Raw genomic sequence first — 14,893 nt, forward strand, 5'->3', positions numbered from 1 at the left:
TTTTGAACCCACTTGCATGTGAATCCCAAAACCCAAGTATCATGTTATTAGTCACATAAATGGTGCTTAATACATACTTATTGAATTTGGTCCAAGAGAAAATAAAAGCGTATTTATATGCCCCACTGTAACTATTTTTTTCAAAACTTAATGTATTATATAGGACATGATGTATATAAATGCAAGATGTATTTTAAGTTATGACTTCTAAGTGAGACAACAGCAGGAAATTTCCCCAGATATAGTTCTAGAAAAAGTGATGTATGTTTCTATTCATAGTCACTGGCCTATATTTGTCCTGTTTAGGTTGGCAGGGTGGTAGAGGTGGGAAGATGATGTTCTGACGTCCCAAGATGCAATCTAAGTTTATAATTATCATCTTGGGGTAAATTTCCTAAAATCTGATACTGTCCCCAAATCCACAAGCCGCAGAATCTTGTGGGTGGTCCTCGTACCCACCAAACTTGAAATGTACTGGGCTGACTTCCCACGTGGCGCTAGTGGTAAAGAACCCACCTGCCAATGCAGGAGACATAAGAGACTTGGGTTCGATCTATGGGCCAGGAAGATGCCCTGGAGGTGGGCATGGCAACCCACTCCAGTATTCTTGCCTGGAGAATCCCACGGACAGAGGGGCCTGGTTGGCTACAGTCCATGGAGTTGCAAAGAGTCGGACACAACTGAAGCAACTTAGCAGAGCAATGGTTTTTCGTTCAGGTAGTAATTCTTTTGCTTACTTATTCATTCAGCAGAAGCTGAGTGTCTACCATGGGCCACCCACCATGCTGGGTACTAGGAAGGGAACAAGCAAGAGACATGATCCTTATAAACAAGGAACTCACGGTCTTATGTGAGAGCTGGGGCAAGTGTACATATAAGTTTACTACTTATATTAAGGCTTCCCTCGTGGCTCAGCTGGTAAAGAATCCACCTGCAATGTGGGACCTGGGTTTGATCCCTGGGTTGGGAAGATCCCTGGAGAAGGGAATGGCTACCCACTCCAGTATTTTGGCCTGGAGAATTCCATGGACTATATAGTCCATAGGGTTGCAAAGAGTCGGACATGACTGAATGACTTTCACTTTCACTTACGTTAAAGTATAATATAATTCTTTAATTCTAATGTGTTATAAGAAAAACAAAATGTAGGAGCATGGGGGGCTTCCCTGGTGGCTTAGTGGTAAGAATCCATCTGTCAATACAGGAGACACGGGTTTGATTCCTGATCCGGGAAGATCCAAATGCTGTGGAACAACTAAGCTCATTGGCCACAACTATTGAGCCCGTGCTCTAGAGCCCACATGCCGCAACTACTGAAGCCCTCACTCCCTGGAGCCTGTGCTGCACAACAAGAGAAGCCATTGCGATGAGAAGCCCTTGCACTGCACCTAGAGAGTAGCCCCTGCTCGCCGCAAGTAGAGAAGAGCCTGAGCAGCAACAAAGACCCAGCATAGCCAGGAACACATAAAATTTTTAAAAGCGGTGCAGGGGGAGGGGGAAGCACAGGGATTCAGAATGATTCAGAGCCTCGTTTCTCTCATTTCTAAAAGGGAGCCAACCATAATGTCTCTTCTACTAGGCTGTGTGCAGGTTTGGGTGCGATCTCTGTGAGCCTAGCTCTGGGCACACTGCAATGCCTCATGAGTGCTGGTTGTCACACAGGGGGCCTAGGGCTCACAGTTCTGTGGGACTCCTCAGCAGGGACCGGGTTGCCAGGAGGCTCCTGCAATCTCTAAGGGTCACCTCTTCTACTTTCTTTCTTCTCCGACCTGTAGCCCATCGACTATCACTTTCAACTATTTTTCTCATCAATGCCCTGAGTCCTCTCTCTAGGCAGTGCCTAGTCTATTGTGTGGGGGCTTAATAAATGAATGTGTGCTTCACTGAACTTTAATCGGTACACTGGGACTTGCTTTGGGATCAGAAGCCCTGGGTGGAATTCTGGCTTTAATGTCTAAAAGCCTTGATCAAGTCCTTTGACTTCTCCAAGCTTCCATTTTCATCATCTGTTACGTAGGAATGTGGGACCTCAGCTGCGGTAACATCTATGCAACGAGTGTGCAGATGGTAAATACTAGGAAGCCTTATTGGTACTCTTAGTGGTGTGAGTGCCTGACACATACTGAGACTACCCACCCATTTCCTGGCTCACCGGGTGGGCACTTGGAGCCAAGTGACCTGCTTACCTTAATGTTCTCATTGTACGTGTCACAGTAAGGGATGGCTTGAAATCGAAAGTCTTGGTAGCTTATTTCTGTGGTCAGGTGATGGACAACTTTCTGCACCTCTTCCACCATCTGGGAAATCCACTGGCGCCTCAAGTCCACCTGCATGTGAAGGGATTAGCAAAGGTGGTTATACCTGGATCAGGCCCTGGGGAAGGGAGGAGACAGGGCTTGGTGGTGGGGACCAAAGCAATCAGCTCAGAAAACCCTGCCTTCCCAAGAACTCCAGGAGACAGGAACTCACTTCTGATGATGCTCGCTGGTGCCTCAGTGTTCTCTTCTGAAATAGGAGAATTTCTCAATATTGATCTAGAACCTGCCACGTGGTAGATGCCTGTCTAGGTCCTTGGCATGACAGTAGACAAAACAACAGCAAACAAGATAGAAATGCTTGCCCTCTAGTTGAAAATACAGGATACATGTATATATGTCTCTCTCTATATATATGTATATAGACACACACAAACACACACATGTATAATGTAAGACCAGGTATGATAAGTCCCAAGAAGAGCAGTAAAATAGACGAAAGGACTAGAGAATAAAGGGTCTACCATTTTAGGACCCCCTGGAGAAGGAAATGGCAACTCACTCCAGTATTCTTGCCTGGGAAATTCCATGGACAGAGGAGCCTGATGGGCTATAGTCCCATAAGGTCTCAAAAGACTCAGACAGAACTCTGCGACTGAACAACAGCAACTTTTTTTTAACTTTTTGGCCATGCTGTCTGGCATGTTGGATCTTATTCCCTGATCAGAGATCAAATCTGTGCCCCCTGCCATGGAAGTGTACAGTTTTAACCACTGAATCACAAGGGAAGTCCTGGGGTTGCTATTTTAGACTGGGAGGGCAGAGAAGGCTTCTGGAAGGAGGTGACATTGGAGTGAGCCCTGATGACAGCTTGGGAAAGCAGATTCCAAGACCCCTAAAGCAGGAGTCAGCTTAGCAAGGCTCGAGGGCCAGCAAGGAAGCTGTTGTCATGACAGGAAAAGAAGGAGGGTGAAGGAGATGAACTTGGAAGGTGGTGGGGGACAGGCTATCCCACAGGGTTTTGTGAACTGTGGTGAGACTCGAAAAAGGGATAATAATACCTGCTCTCCAGGTTGGTGAATATGAAACAGCCTAACGCATGTGAACGTGGCACAGCTTGCTTCGTGTATGTCATCAATAAATGATGGTTCCCTTCTCCCCTGTGTTCACTCCCTCCTTTGGCTCCTAGATCCATAAGAAAAGGTGTGCAATGATGTTGCTTCTGACTCTGCACAGAAGCCTCCAAGAACTGGAAGGGGCTCTTTGTTATTTTACATGGGAGGCACCTACAGGCTGGCATATGATAAGCATCTCCCTCACAGATGCTGGGTAGCACGGTTCTTGTCTGACCTTAACTATGATGATCAGGTCTGTGCGCACGTGTGCTCAGTCTTGTCTGACTCTTTGCTGTCCCATGGACTGTAGCCCGCCAGGCTCCTCCAGCCATGGAATTTCCTAGGCAAGAATACTGGAGTGGGTTGCCATTTCCTTCCCCAGGAGATCTTCTTGACTCAGGATCAAACTGGCATCTCTTGCATCTCCTGCATTAGCAGCGTGTTTCTTTACCACTGTGCCACCTAAGAAGCCCTGATCAGGCCTATACTAGCTTCTGATTTCATCTTCTTGCCACAAGCAAGAAGTTGTGTCCGACTCTTTTGCAACCCCATGGACTATAGTCTGCCAGGCTCTGCACATTCCACAACTCTCTGTATGTTCATCTCACGACATTCATCCATAGGAGAAGGGACCAAGGGTAGCTTTCTTGAGCATCTGTAAACTACCAAGATTCTGCATCTTTCAGAGTGTGTAAGTGAAAGAGAGAAGGTAGAGAGGGGAAGGTCATTTGCCATGCCAAGACTAAAGGCAAATGTTTGTAGAAGCATAATGAAGGGTCCTTTCCAGTGTAGGACTTCTCTCAATTCTATTAGACCAGTTTTTGCTGAACATCCACTTTAGGCCAAGTTCTGTGCATCCAATGTTGTCAGGAGGTTGACAGCAGACCAATAAACTGGAAATTAAAATTATAGCCATCTGGTGCTAAATACAGGCTTCCCAGAATGTATAGTGGGAAAAAATCCACCTGCCAATGCAGGAGATCCAAGAGACATTGGTTCAATCCCTGGGTCGGGAAGATCCCAGGAGTAGGAAATGGCAACCCACTCCAGGATTCTTGCCTGGAAATTCCATGGATAGAGGAACCTGGCAGACTATAGTCCATGGGGTTTCAAAAGAGCTGGACACGACAGAGTGACTGAGCACACATGCGTGCACAGTACTAACTATAGGTTTGCACAGGATGGTGTGGGTGCAAAGAAAATGGAAGCTGCCTCTAGTTTGGAGGCCTTCCTGGAAGCCTGGTGTGTCAGAGTTGTAACTTAAAAGGCTAGCAGAAGTTAGCTGGAAAGAGAAGGGCATGAAGATTGTTCTAGAAAGAGAAAACCTAACCTGAAGAGCACAAGCAGAGAGACACAATTATTTCTACTTTGTTGGAGCAGATGTTACCTTAGAGGAGGATGGTGAGGTGGGAGAACAAACAGTGAGAGGTCTTGAAAGAAAAGGAAGAAGAATGTCAAAAACAAGGTCAACAGTTAGTGGCTGAATGAGATAAGGTCCCCAGATGTCCATAGTTTGGTAACTAGAACCAGAGTGACGTGTTTGGGGAAAACAGTGGGCGTTAAGTCAGGCAGCAGTGGGTTTAAAGAGAACGGGAGATGAGCGAGTAAACTCAGAAGCAAGCGACTTCTCTGGGAAGCTTGGCTGGAGAACAAGAACAAGGACAGCAACACATTTATTTCAAAAGGACACACGGATTCAATGCTGAGAGGAAAAAAGCCAGTGGAAAAGGAGGAAGGCAGAGAGCAAAACCCCCCAGGCAAGTGCTTCCCAGCCAGGAGGAGTCGTGGAAATCCAGAAACCTGCTCAGGAGCTGGCCTTGGTGTTTCAGAAGGGACGGAAGATGGGTGCAGATGCAGATAAAGGCGCAGAGTTCCTGCCTGACGCCTGTCTTCTTTCTAGAGCAAGAGACAAGGCAGTGTACTGACGGTGAGGTGAGATGAGGAGGGCAGGGGACTTCCGGGTAACAGACCTTGGCAGAAGCTTCTCTAACAGATGAGGGGCTGTTTGGGTCTCCAGAGGTTTGTGTAAAGGTTCCGGGCTTCCTGAGTGGTGCCAGTGCTAAAGAATCTGCCTGCAAATGCAGAGGATGTAAGCGATGTGGGTTTGTTCTCTGGGTTGGGAAGATCTTCTGGAAAAGGAAATGGCAACCCACTCCAGTATTCTTGAAAATTCCATGGACAGAGGAGCCCGCCCGGTGGGCTACAGTCCATGGGGTCACAAAGAGTTGGACATGCCTGAGCACTCATGCATGCATGGTAGACAGGCAAAGTTTCCAGGCAGTATCAACACTCCACTGTGTGTCCATGAGGCTGTGGATTAACAGTGGGCTGGGTTGTAAGAGGTTGTCTAATACCCCTCAGCTCTCCAGGGGTAACAGTAGAGAGGTTAAGATTAGAGTTTGCTGGGCTTCCCTGGTGGCTCAGTGGTAAAGAATTTGCCTGCCAGTGCAGGAGACTCTAGTTCAATCAATCCCTGATCCAGGAAGATCCTACATGCCACAGAGCAACTAAGTCCAGGCACCACAACTATTGAGCCTACAGTCTAGAGCCTGGAAACCACAGCTACGGACCCCACGTGCCTCAAATACTGAAGTCCATGCATCTAGAGCCTGTGCTCCACAACAAGAGAAGCCACTGCAATGAGAAGCCCACACACCACAATGAAGAGTTGCTGCTGCCGCTAAGTCGCTTCAGTCGTGTCCGACTCTGTGCGACCCCATAGACGGCGACCCACCAGGCTCCCCCGTCCCTGGGATTCTCCAGACAAGAACACTGGAGTGGCTTGCCATTTCCTTCTCCAATGCATGAAAGGGAAAAGTGAAAGTGAAGTCGCTCAGTCGTGTCCGACTCTTATGACCCCATGGTCTGCAGCCTACCAGGCTCCTCTGTCCATGGGATTTTCCAGGCAAGAGTACTGGAGTGGGGTGCCATTGCCTTCTCCAATGAAGAGTAACCCCCTGCAACTAGAGAAAAGCCTGCATAGCAGTGAAGACCCAGCACAGTCAAAATAAATAAATAAAAAGAAAAATTAGAGTTTGCTGGCACCATCTGGAGAAGAGAGAGGAAGGGGGTCAGTGGTGGGCCATGTTTTCAAGCCTGGGCAGAGAAAGGATGAAGTCAGTTTGGGAGATTAAAGGATATTGCACAAGTTCACCGGCCAGATGTCTGACCAGGAATAGCAGGAAAAAGGAATACAAGGGCTAACTAGATAGAAAACTGCAGTCAGAACGGTTGGGAAATAGTCATTTCAAATAGTTAAGGTCTCAGAATGTGTTAAGGACTAAGGCTAACTTCCCAGATCTTCCAACTCCATTGATGTGAGTCCACAAAACTTGAATGTCCGTGACATAATGGTGACTCAATAGGAAGGCTTCTGCAGGTGGCTCAGAGGGAAAGAATCTGCCTACAGAGCAGGAGACACAGGAGACGTGGGTTCAATCTGTGGGTCAGAAAGATCCCCTGGAGGAGGAAATAGCTGTCTACTCCAGTATATATCTGCATACACATTTTGTTTCTCAGGTTAATAAACTAATGGAGGATTTATGACAATATTGACACTGATATGTGATTTGTAATTGATAAAACCTTGAGAGAAAGTGCGTGTGTGTGGGGGGGCAGGTGGTGCCTCTTGGAAACAGTTCTCCATTCGGAATCTCTTCTACAAATTATGCCACCATTTGGTGGTAGAATCTTCTCACTGGTGAGGACAAGTTCAGACACTCCTTAGAAGACACCTATAATTTCTCACTCATTATTCCTCTAAACCAGCAGTCCGCAGCATGGTTGACATGAGGGACCAGTTTCGTGGAAGACAATTTTTCCACAGACTTGGGGTGGAGAGGGGATGGTTTCAGGATAATTCAAGCACACTGCATTTATTGTCCACTTTATTTCTATTATTATTACATCAGCTCCACCTCAGCTCATCAGGCACTCGGTCCCACAGGTGGCGGACCCCTGGTCTAAACCACAACCCAGAAACCCCAGCTGCTTCCCTTCGCTCGTCCTGACCGTGGCTTAGCGAGGTATAACAAGAAGATTCTAATTCAGGGTGCAGAAAAGCAGGGAATGGGGCCGGAAGCAGCTTTACAGGGAGCAATCTTGGTGAAAGAAAGAGGCTCCACCACAAGTAGAGACCAGTCGCTAGCCCAACCTCAGAATCCCTTTGATGGCTCTCAGACTTCAGGAAGCAAGCTAAGACACCAATTGCAACCTCAAAGCAGCCTTGTCATTACATTTATTTCATGGCAAAGCTTTGAAGCAAACTGAAGATGGATCAAAGCTCATTCAGTCCAAGCTTTTTTTTCCCCTTTGTGTACCACACAGCTTGCGGGATTTCCCTGACCAGGGATTGACCCCCAGCAGTGAAAGCGCCAAGTCCAAACTACTGAACTACCAGGGAATTCCCCCATTCCGTCCAAATTTGACCTCAGATACCTGTTTAAGTTTCATTCACTTTCTCTGCTGATTAGGTCAATGCACGAAGGTGTGTCTCTTTTTCTAAAGAGAAACATTTTGTTTCTAAAGAGATCATTGGTGGATGCGACAGAGCAAAAGCAAAAATGAAGTATAATAATTTAACCAGGCCCAGGATGCTAGGTGTCTGTGGTTGAACTAGATTATCTAGTTCAACCCCTGCATTGTACTGACTGGAAAAGTTATGCCACACTCATTAGCACGCAGATTCAATCACTGTAAGCAGCGTTTACACAGAAGCAGTCATCAGACTTGGCACTTCCAAGGTTTGGCCATCCGTTTGCTGTAGACCTCCTGCCCTCCAGGGTGTGTCTACACGCCCACATGAGTGTCCACCTCCCCAGGTGCAACGTCAGGCGTGTTGTGGGCCCACATCATTTGCTACTATTAATAGCTCAAGTCTGTGAACAGTTTACTGTTTCAAATATAAATTATTGCCAATTCAAGTGTATTCCTTAAAACAACATCAATCTGACTCACTTGTATTCCCGCATACTTTCCTGAAAGAGGCAGGGGTGTTAGAAATAGCGTGACAGGAATGCCACACGGGGCTGGCCACACCCACGAGCAAGTGGCCCGTGCAAATGTCGTCCACAAGGAGTGCCATCGGGGGAAAAGGCTGAGAACGGCTTTCTAAACAACAGGAAGTCAGACTTTAAATTCTGGAATTGCCTTAACTCCAATAATCAGTTTTAAGAAGTGGTGGTGTGGGACTCCCCTGGTGGTCCAGTGGTTAAGAATCTGCCTTCCGATGCAGTGAATGTGGGTTCAATCCCTGGTCAGGAAACTAAGATCCCATAAGTTTCAGGGCGACGAAACTCATGTGCCACAACTGGAGAAGCCTGTGTGCCACAACGAACTCTCAGAATAACCCCTCCCCCTCAAAAAAAGAAGTGGTGGTCATGGGACAGACACTGTTTCTATCTTTCAGCGGTTAACAATTTAAAGGACTGGAAACTTAAATTCAGTGATCCATACAGATAAGACATCACATTCCCTATCTTTTTAGACTAATTCTTCCATGCCCCAAATGCTTGGACCCCACAGGATATCTGCAATTCATATATATAGCAGAAGCTATAGTAACAGCAGCCCTGCAGAGGCGAGGCTGGTGAGGCACTGCAGTGTAAAAGATACTTTATAAGGCTTAGCTCCTTTGAGGCTTCCCTGGTGGCTCAGATGTAAAGAATCCGCCTGCAATGCAAGAGACCCAGGTTCGATCCCTGGGTCAGGAAGGTCCCCTGGAGGAGGAATTGGCAACCTACTCCAGTATTCTTGTCTGGGAAGTCCCACAGACAAAGGAGTCTGGTGGGCCCGAGTCCATGGAGTCACAGAGTTGGACACAACTGAGTGACTAACAAACACGCATACAGATCCTTAGAGCCTCTGGATAATCCTTTAAGGTGGATGCTCTGGTAATCCTCATTTTACAGAGGAGAAAACAAGTTCAGAAAGTGTAAGTAATTTACCCAAGGTCTGGGAGTTGGCAAGTCACAGGAATCCACACCCAGACAGTGTCCTTGTTCACAACCACTGCACCACTCTGCCTCCCCAAGGACAAGGCGACTGGGAATGAAACCCATGCTGACTGCTTGAATGGGGTTCCCTGCGCTGGAAGTCCTCTCTGCTTGTTAAAACTCGACTCATTTAGCATGTGCTGCTAAGGCTTTGTCTTCACTCTGCGGAAGACCTCTCCTATCAGAGCTCACAGTGCTCTCTTCCCCTCCAGCACCCTGTTCAAATCTCTGTGTAGCACTTGCGATGTTAAACATTTGCCTGTCTGCATGGGGAACTTCCTCCTTTTAGCTTTGGGCTTATGTGCAAAATCTGCAGGTGAGACAGGGCCACCCTTAAAGACACCCAAACACAAACGTCTCTCGCACTGAGCAGGCCACATCCAGATCTGTGTTTTGGGCTGTGTGTGTTTATGGTGATATAGAGGGTTTAGCAGAGGAAACGTAGTTTGGTGCATAACAGAGTAGGTTGAAACCTCAGCACCTTCATTAACTCTGTGACTTTGGACACGTTGAATTCACATGAGCCTCTGCTCCTTTCTGTGCATGGATCATACGGTTGTTGCTTACATGACACACAGTAGGGCCTCAACCTGCCAGCACCTTAAACACTCATCTCGCATTATCTTCAATGAGGCCTGAAGATACTTCTAACCACATGCATGCAATGGTCCTATGTGAATGTCAAGAGGGAATAAAGATATCCAAGGCACTGTTCTTCCTTCTGGAAACTTCTACAGAATACAATGATATAGTTAAGTCACCACCAAGATAACAAAAGGAAAGGTGTCAGGAGCTAAGATACAATTGATGGCCAAATAAATATTATCAGTGATGATTATGATGGGAAGTCATAGAAAGGCACAAATGTTTTGTGTTGTAATCTTTCATGAGAAGGTGGACTCAGAGCTGAGTTTGAAGGATGAGTATGAGCCAGAAAAATGAAGAAGAGGGGGATGTCTCCCTGAGTGGTGGAGGGAGAGCTTCAGCCCGAGACCTTTTCGGGCCACAGTTCTTCTAGGACAGGACTGTCAGACCCAACCACCCATAGGGGCAGAATAGTGGGCACACCCGGGAGAGGGAGGGCTGGGGAGGGGGACTGTCAGGCTCAGCAGCGCCACAGCCTCCAGCAGGACAGACGCTCAACTCCAGGCCATGGCTGCCAGGCAAAAAACCAGGACCTGGTTTCAACACCTGCATTGCACTGACTGGAAAAGTGATGCCACAGATAGTTTGATTTATTGTTATTATTATTCCAGAGAGAAAGGAAGTCTGACTTTGTATGCAAAATCTCACTATTTGGAAATGCTCGTAACAAAATTGAAAAATCTGAAAAATTCTCTGTGGGCCAAAGAAAACGCATGCACAGGCTGGAGTCAACAGAGAGCTTTTGTTTAGAATTTCTGTGATTGAAGATGCAGGGAAGCAGGTAGAAAGATAAGTATTATTTGAATGCCAGGCTAAAATATTTGAACTTTTTTCTTTCAGAACACACAGGACCATGGGGAAATGCCAGGTTACACACTTTCTCCAAAGGGAGAAATCACTTTGTTTGCTATAATTTTTATTATCATAAGTTTTTTCCCTATTTATCTCTCTTAATGGATTTGGCTAAGAAATCAACTTGATTTATCACTATAATAATGAATTCTACTTTGTTAACTTATAAAGGCATGAAAACACTAAACTAATCTCTAACTCTTAATGTTTTAGTTTCAAGGGTGGTGCTGTCTTAGCAGCTTCATCTGTAAACAGAAAGGCTTAAATTAGATAATATTTATGGTTCCTTCAAGTTCTAATATCCTAAGAGCCTATGACTCTACAAAGAAGAAATTAATTGGTTCTTCATCCATGTGTACTAAAAATATAGTCAATTAGTTCAGTCACTCAGTTGTGTCTGATTTTGCGACCCCATGGACTGTAGCATACCAGGTTTCCCTCTCCATCACCTTTATATTTTAATTTAGCAGTTTTACAGTTTTCAAAAAGCTGTCTTATTCACTCTTTTTCAAAGACCCCCACTAAGATCCTGTGATCACTCCCATTTTACAGAGAAAAAACTGAGGCTTAGACAGGTTAAGTGCTTTGCTCATGACCACCCAGACATCAGGCTTCCCAGGTGGCGCTAGTGGTAAAGAACCTGCCTGCCAATACAGGAGACTAAGAGACAAGGGTTCCATCCTTGGATTGGGAAGATCCCCTGGAGGAGGGCTCGGCAACCCACTCCAGTATTCTTGCCTAGAGAATCCCATGGACAGAGGAACCTGGAGGGCTATAGTCCATGGGGTCGCAGAGACCCCACTGAAGTGATTTAGCATACCTGTATGCACCCAGGCATCAGTGGGGAGCCAGAGTTCCAGCCAAGTTGTAACTCTTTGTTCCACATTATATACCCAAGGTACCTCTTGCACTGGAATCTCAAAGACAGGACTGAAATATGGTAAATCCCTGAATACTCTTATGGGTGATGGTCTTGGGGCATTTTCTATGTCTTTGGAATCAGCCTGAAATCCTTTCTGCATCCAGGTTGGTGGGGTAGGAGGAGTGGGAGAGAGCATGTGGAAGAGACTGGTATTTGTCCTTACCTTATTCAGCAGGCAATCTTCTAAGTCTCCTTCCATCCGGGATTTCACGGCTTCCTGGTCAATCCTGAGCAGAACAGCAGCGTCTCAGTTTGTCTGTCATTGGAGACCGTGCTTGTTGTGTGGCTTTCGGGCTGAGTTTCTCTGGAAATGTGTGTGTGGATCAGAGACTTACCCTCTCAATTCTTCATTCAAGTTCTTATTTCCAAATTGTGAGCATCCGTCTTTTATCTTTGGGAAATAAAAATCAGAAAAGAATTGAAGAAGGAGAGTTGATGAAATTGAACTCGAGTCCAACCTAATTTTACTCTATTCAGCTCTACTGACAGATGCTTTGACCGAAGGGCAATTTTCCAAGTTGTATTTTCCACTCAAATACTCAAAGGTTCCATTCAAGATAGAAATGCCTGTAGGTGGCTTCTTCCCACCTGTTTATGCTCTTATCCTGACACTAGATGCCTCTGTGAGCTCGGTATCTTATATCTCCTTGTTCTAATCCTATTGACAGTAAATAGTTTCCTTGCTCTCCCACCCAGAAAATCCTGCAAATGAATCTACCTTCCTTACAATAAACAAATAGGAAACTGCCAAACAACCAGCGGCACCATTATTATGTCTAAGACAAGTGATCAGGACACAACAATTCGCAAGTGGAAACACACACACACAGGTGTGGACACACACAGACACAAGCACAGAGACACACACACGCACAAGCATACCCAGGAACGGCAGGACAAGAATCCTCCTGCTCACCTGCTGGCCTTCCCCCCAGAAAGCTAGCAGTAAAAATAAAGTCAGTGCAAACAGGCCCCTCAGGAGTTGAGGAAACACTCACATCTGGTTTTGCCAGCAAATCCGTGTTGGAAAACAGCTCAGGCAGCAAATTCCCAACCTGGCTGGCTGAGGCTAGTTTTATTACAGAAAAAAAAAAAAAAAAATGGCTTGCTCTCTGAACTTGGTAAACACCAGAGTCAGCTATTGGATGATCTAAAGAAAATACAGTGCTTCGGGGAGCTCAGCTCTATTCGGAGCAATGTTCCAAAGGCGAGTGTCTGCCCAAACCCACCTCTGAGCGCTGTCTCTAAGTGCTCAGCAGCCATGCTGGACGCCTGGGCCACTCTATGTTCTGTAACCACAGCATTTGCATATATTTCCTGAACTTGGCATCATCTGAAAGCCACATCAGAGCTCAGGCTGCTCGCCAGGTGCTCCACCCACCTCACTAATCCCAGTGTTCTGTCCAGCTTCTACAGCTCACCTCTGGGAATCTGTGTGTGTGTGCGTGCATGCTAAGTCAATTCAGTAGGGTCCAACTCTTTGAGACCCCATGGACTGTAGCCCACCAGATTCCTCTGTCCATGGGATTCTCCAGGCATGAATACTGGAGTGGGTTGCCATGCCCTTCTCCAGGGGATCTTCCCAACCCAGGGATGGAACGGTTGTCTCTTAGTCTCCTGTATTGGCAGGTAGGTTCTTTACCATAGGGCCACCTGGGAAGCCCTGAGCGGGAACCTGTACACCGATACATTAATATTAATACATCTGGTAAAGCCAGCACTCCTCAATACTCCCTCGATTTTTCATTTTCTTCTATTTGTAATTTTAAATCTCCTGCTTTTGATAGCAAATGCTCCCAAATATTTCTGAATCTTCTTCCTTTGCCTTCTCTTACTGCTGGCTAGTTGTTCCAAACTATCGGTTTTTCATAGGAGGAACAAGAGCCTCTCCCTCTGAGCTGCTTGCGATTCTGAGTTCTCTTTCCAATTCATTTTCAACTTCACCAAGGTTGTCCTGCTTTTCCTGGGTGTTTTTGCTCTTTTCCTTTCTGCTGCTTCACTGTAAGCATTAACATGGGCGTCCCTTTCCAATGGTGGGGCCTTTCCTTCTAGTCTAAGGTTCCTCCAGATGCCCGTCATCAGATGCACAAACTTTCATTCTTTTGTGCTTGAGGTGGTCCTACCTACTGCGATTGCTCAGTCCTATAGCTGATCAGACAGCTGAAAGTAGCATTCTTCTCTCATGCTAGGGTCCAGTGACACTGGCCTGGAGTGAGCAGTGAAAGCAATGAACAGGGCCAAGTGAGAAGCTAGGAAGTGCCGCGAGCCGGCGTATTGCATATTGAGTGCATATTGCATATTGAGTGCAGCACTTTCACAGCATAATCTTTCAGGATCTGGAATAGCTCAACTGGAATTCTATCACTGCCGGGAGCCAGCGTGAGGACCTCCTCCCGTGGCAAAGGTCATGAGGAAGGAGGCTTGGCATACGCAAAGGCGGGATCAAGCTTCAGGAATCTCCCCGGAAATTCTCGAGCATCTACCCCCAAAACCAGAGTCTGCCTACTTTCTGCTTTGTGCTTTCACCTACACCTCAGACTTTACAGGGGGCTGTCCCCTACTACCTCTCTCTGAAAAAAGAGTTAGCTTACAGCTCCAGTTAATAATTCCTGCGTGTGACAGTGTTTCAACCTACAAACTCCTTTGGAAATCCTCTAGCCTGCCTGAATAGGTTTTTCCGGCCACATGTGATTGTTCAGAGCCTCCCAACTGTGAGAGGCAGGAGATGTTCTAAACTGTCTAAACACAGATTCCTTTGAGTAGTTAAAAGATTGATTAGAAATTGTATTGGTGAAGGGATTTTCACTTGTCGGGCCAATGTTTGCTGCTAAGTTTCCATATCCCTTACCTGCTGTGTCCCTGGCAGTGTATTGATTAATATAATTGGTGTAAGTAGTAGCTTTAATGTTTGTAACCTGGGACCCTTGAGTTAATTCTTTTTCTTGTTATAGCCCACCACACCTTTGCTCTGTAGGAATGCAACTTTATCTAATGCTTTTGGAGGGTGGCTCCCTGACCAATCACCTTTAGAGAAAAATAAGTTTTCTGAAGAAAGGGTCTTAAAATATTAACAGGCCTCCGGGCCAGAAGATGATGCAAATCACCTAAGCT

At 46.2% G+C, this 14,893-nt stretch overlaps 1 protein-coding gene across 2 annotated transcripts in view; it reads right to left on the reverse strand.

Annotated features, from left to right (window-relative positions):
* Positions 1-14,893, reverse strand: part of LOC102274735 (solute carrier family 22 member 15) — a 183,745-nt gene that overhangs the window by 15,495 nt on the left and 153,357 nt on the right. The window contains exons 12-14 of one of the 2 annotated variants that reach the window (XM_070367436.1): positions 12,118-12,173; positions 11,946-12,009; positions 2,187-2,327 (exon numbers count right to left, since the gene is read on the reverse strand). In XM_070367436.1, the coding sequence (XP_070223537.1) occupies positions 2,187-2,327; positions 11,946-12,009; positions 12,118-12,173 (261 nt within the window). Of the gene's footprint in view, positions 1-2,186; positions 2,328-11,945; positions 12,174-14,893 lie in introns of both variants that reach the window. The other variant, XM_070367438.1, reaches the window with a different exon arrangement.

This window comes from Bos mutus, chromosome 3 (assembly GCF_027580195.1).
Source record: "Bos mutus isolate GX-2022 chromosome 3, NWIPB_WYAK_1.1, whole genome shotgun sequence".
NCBI lineage: Eukaryota > Metazoa > Chordata > Mammalia > Artiodactyla > Bovidae > Bos > Bos mutus.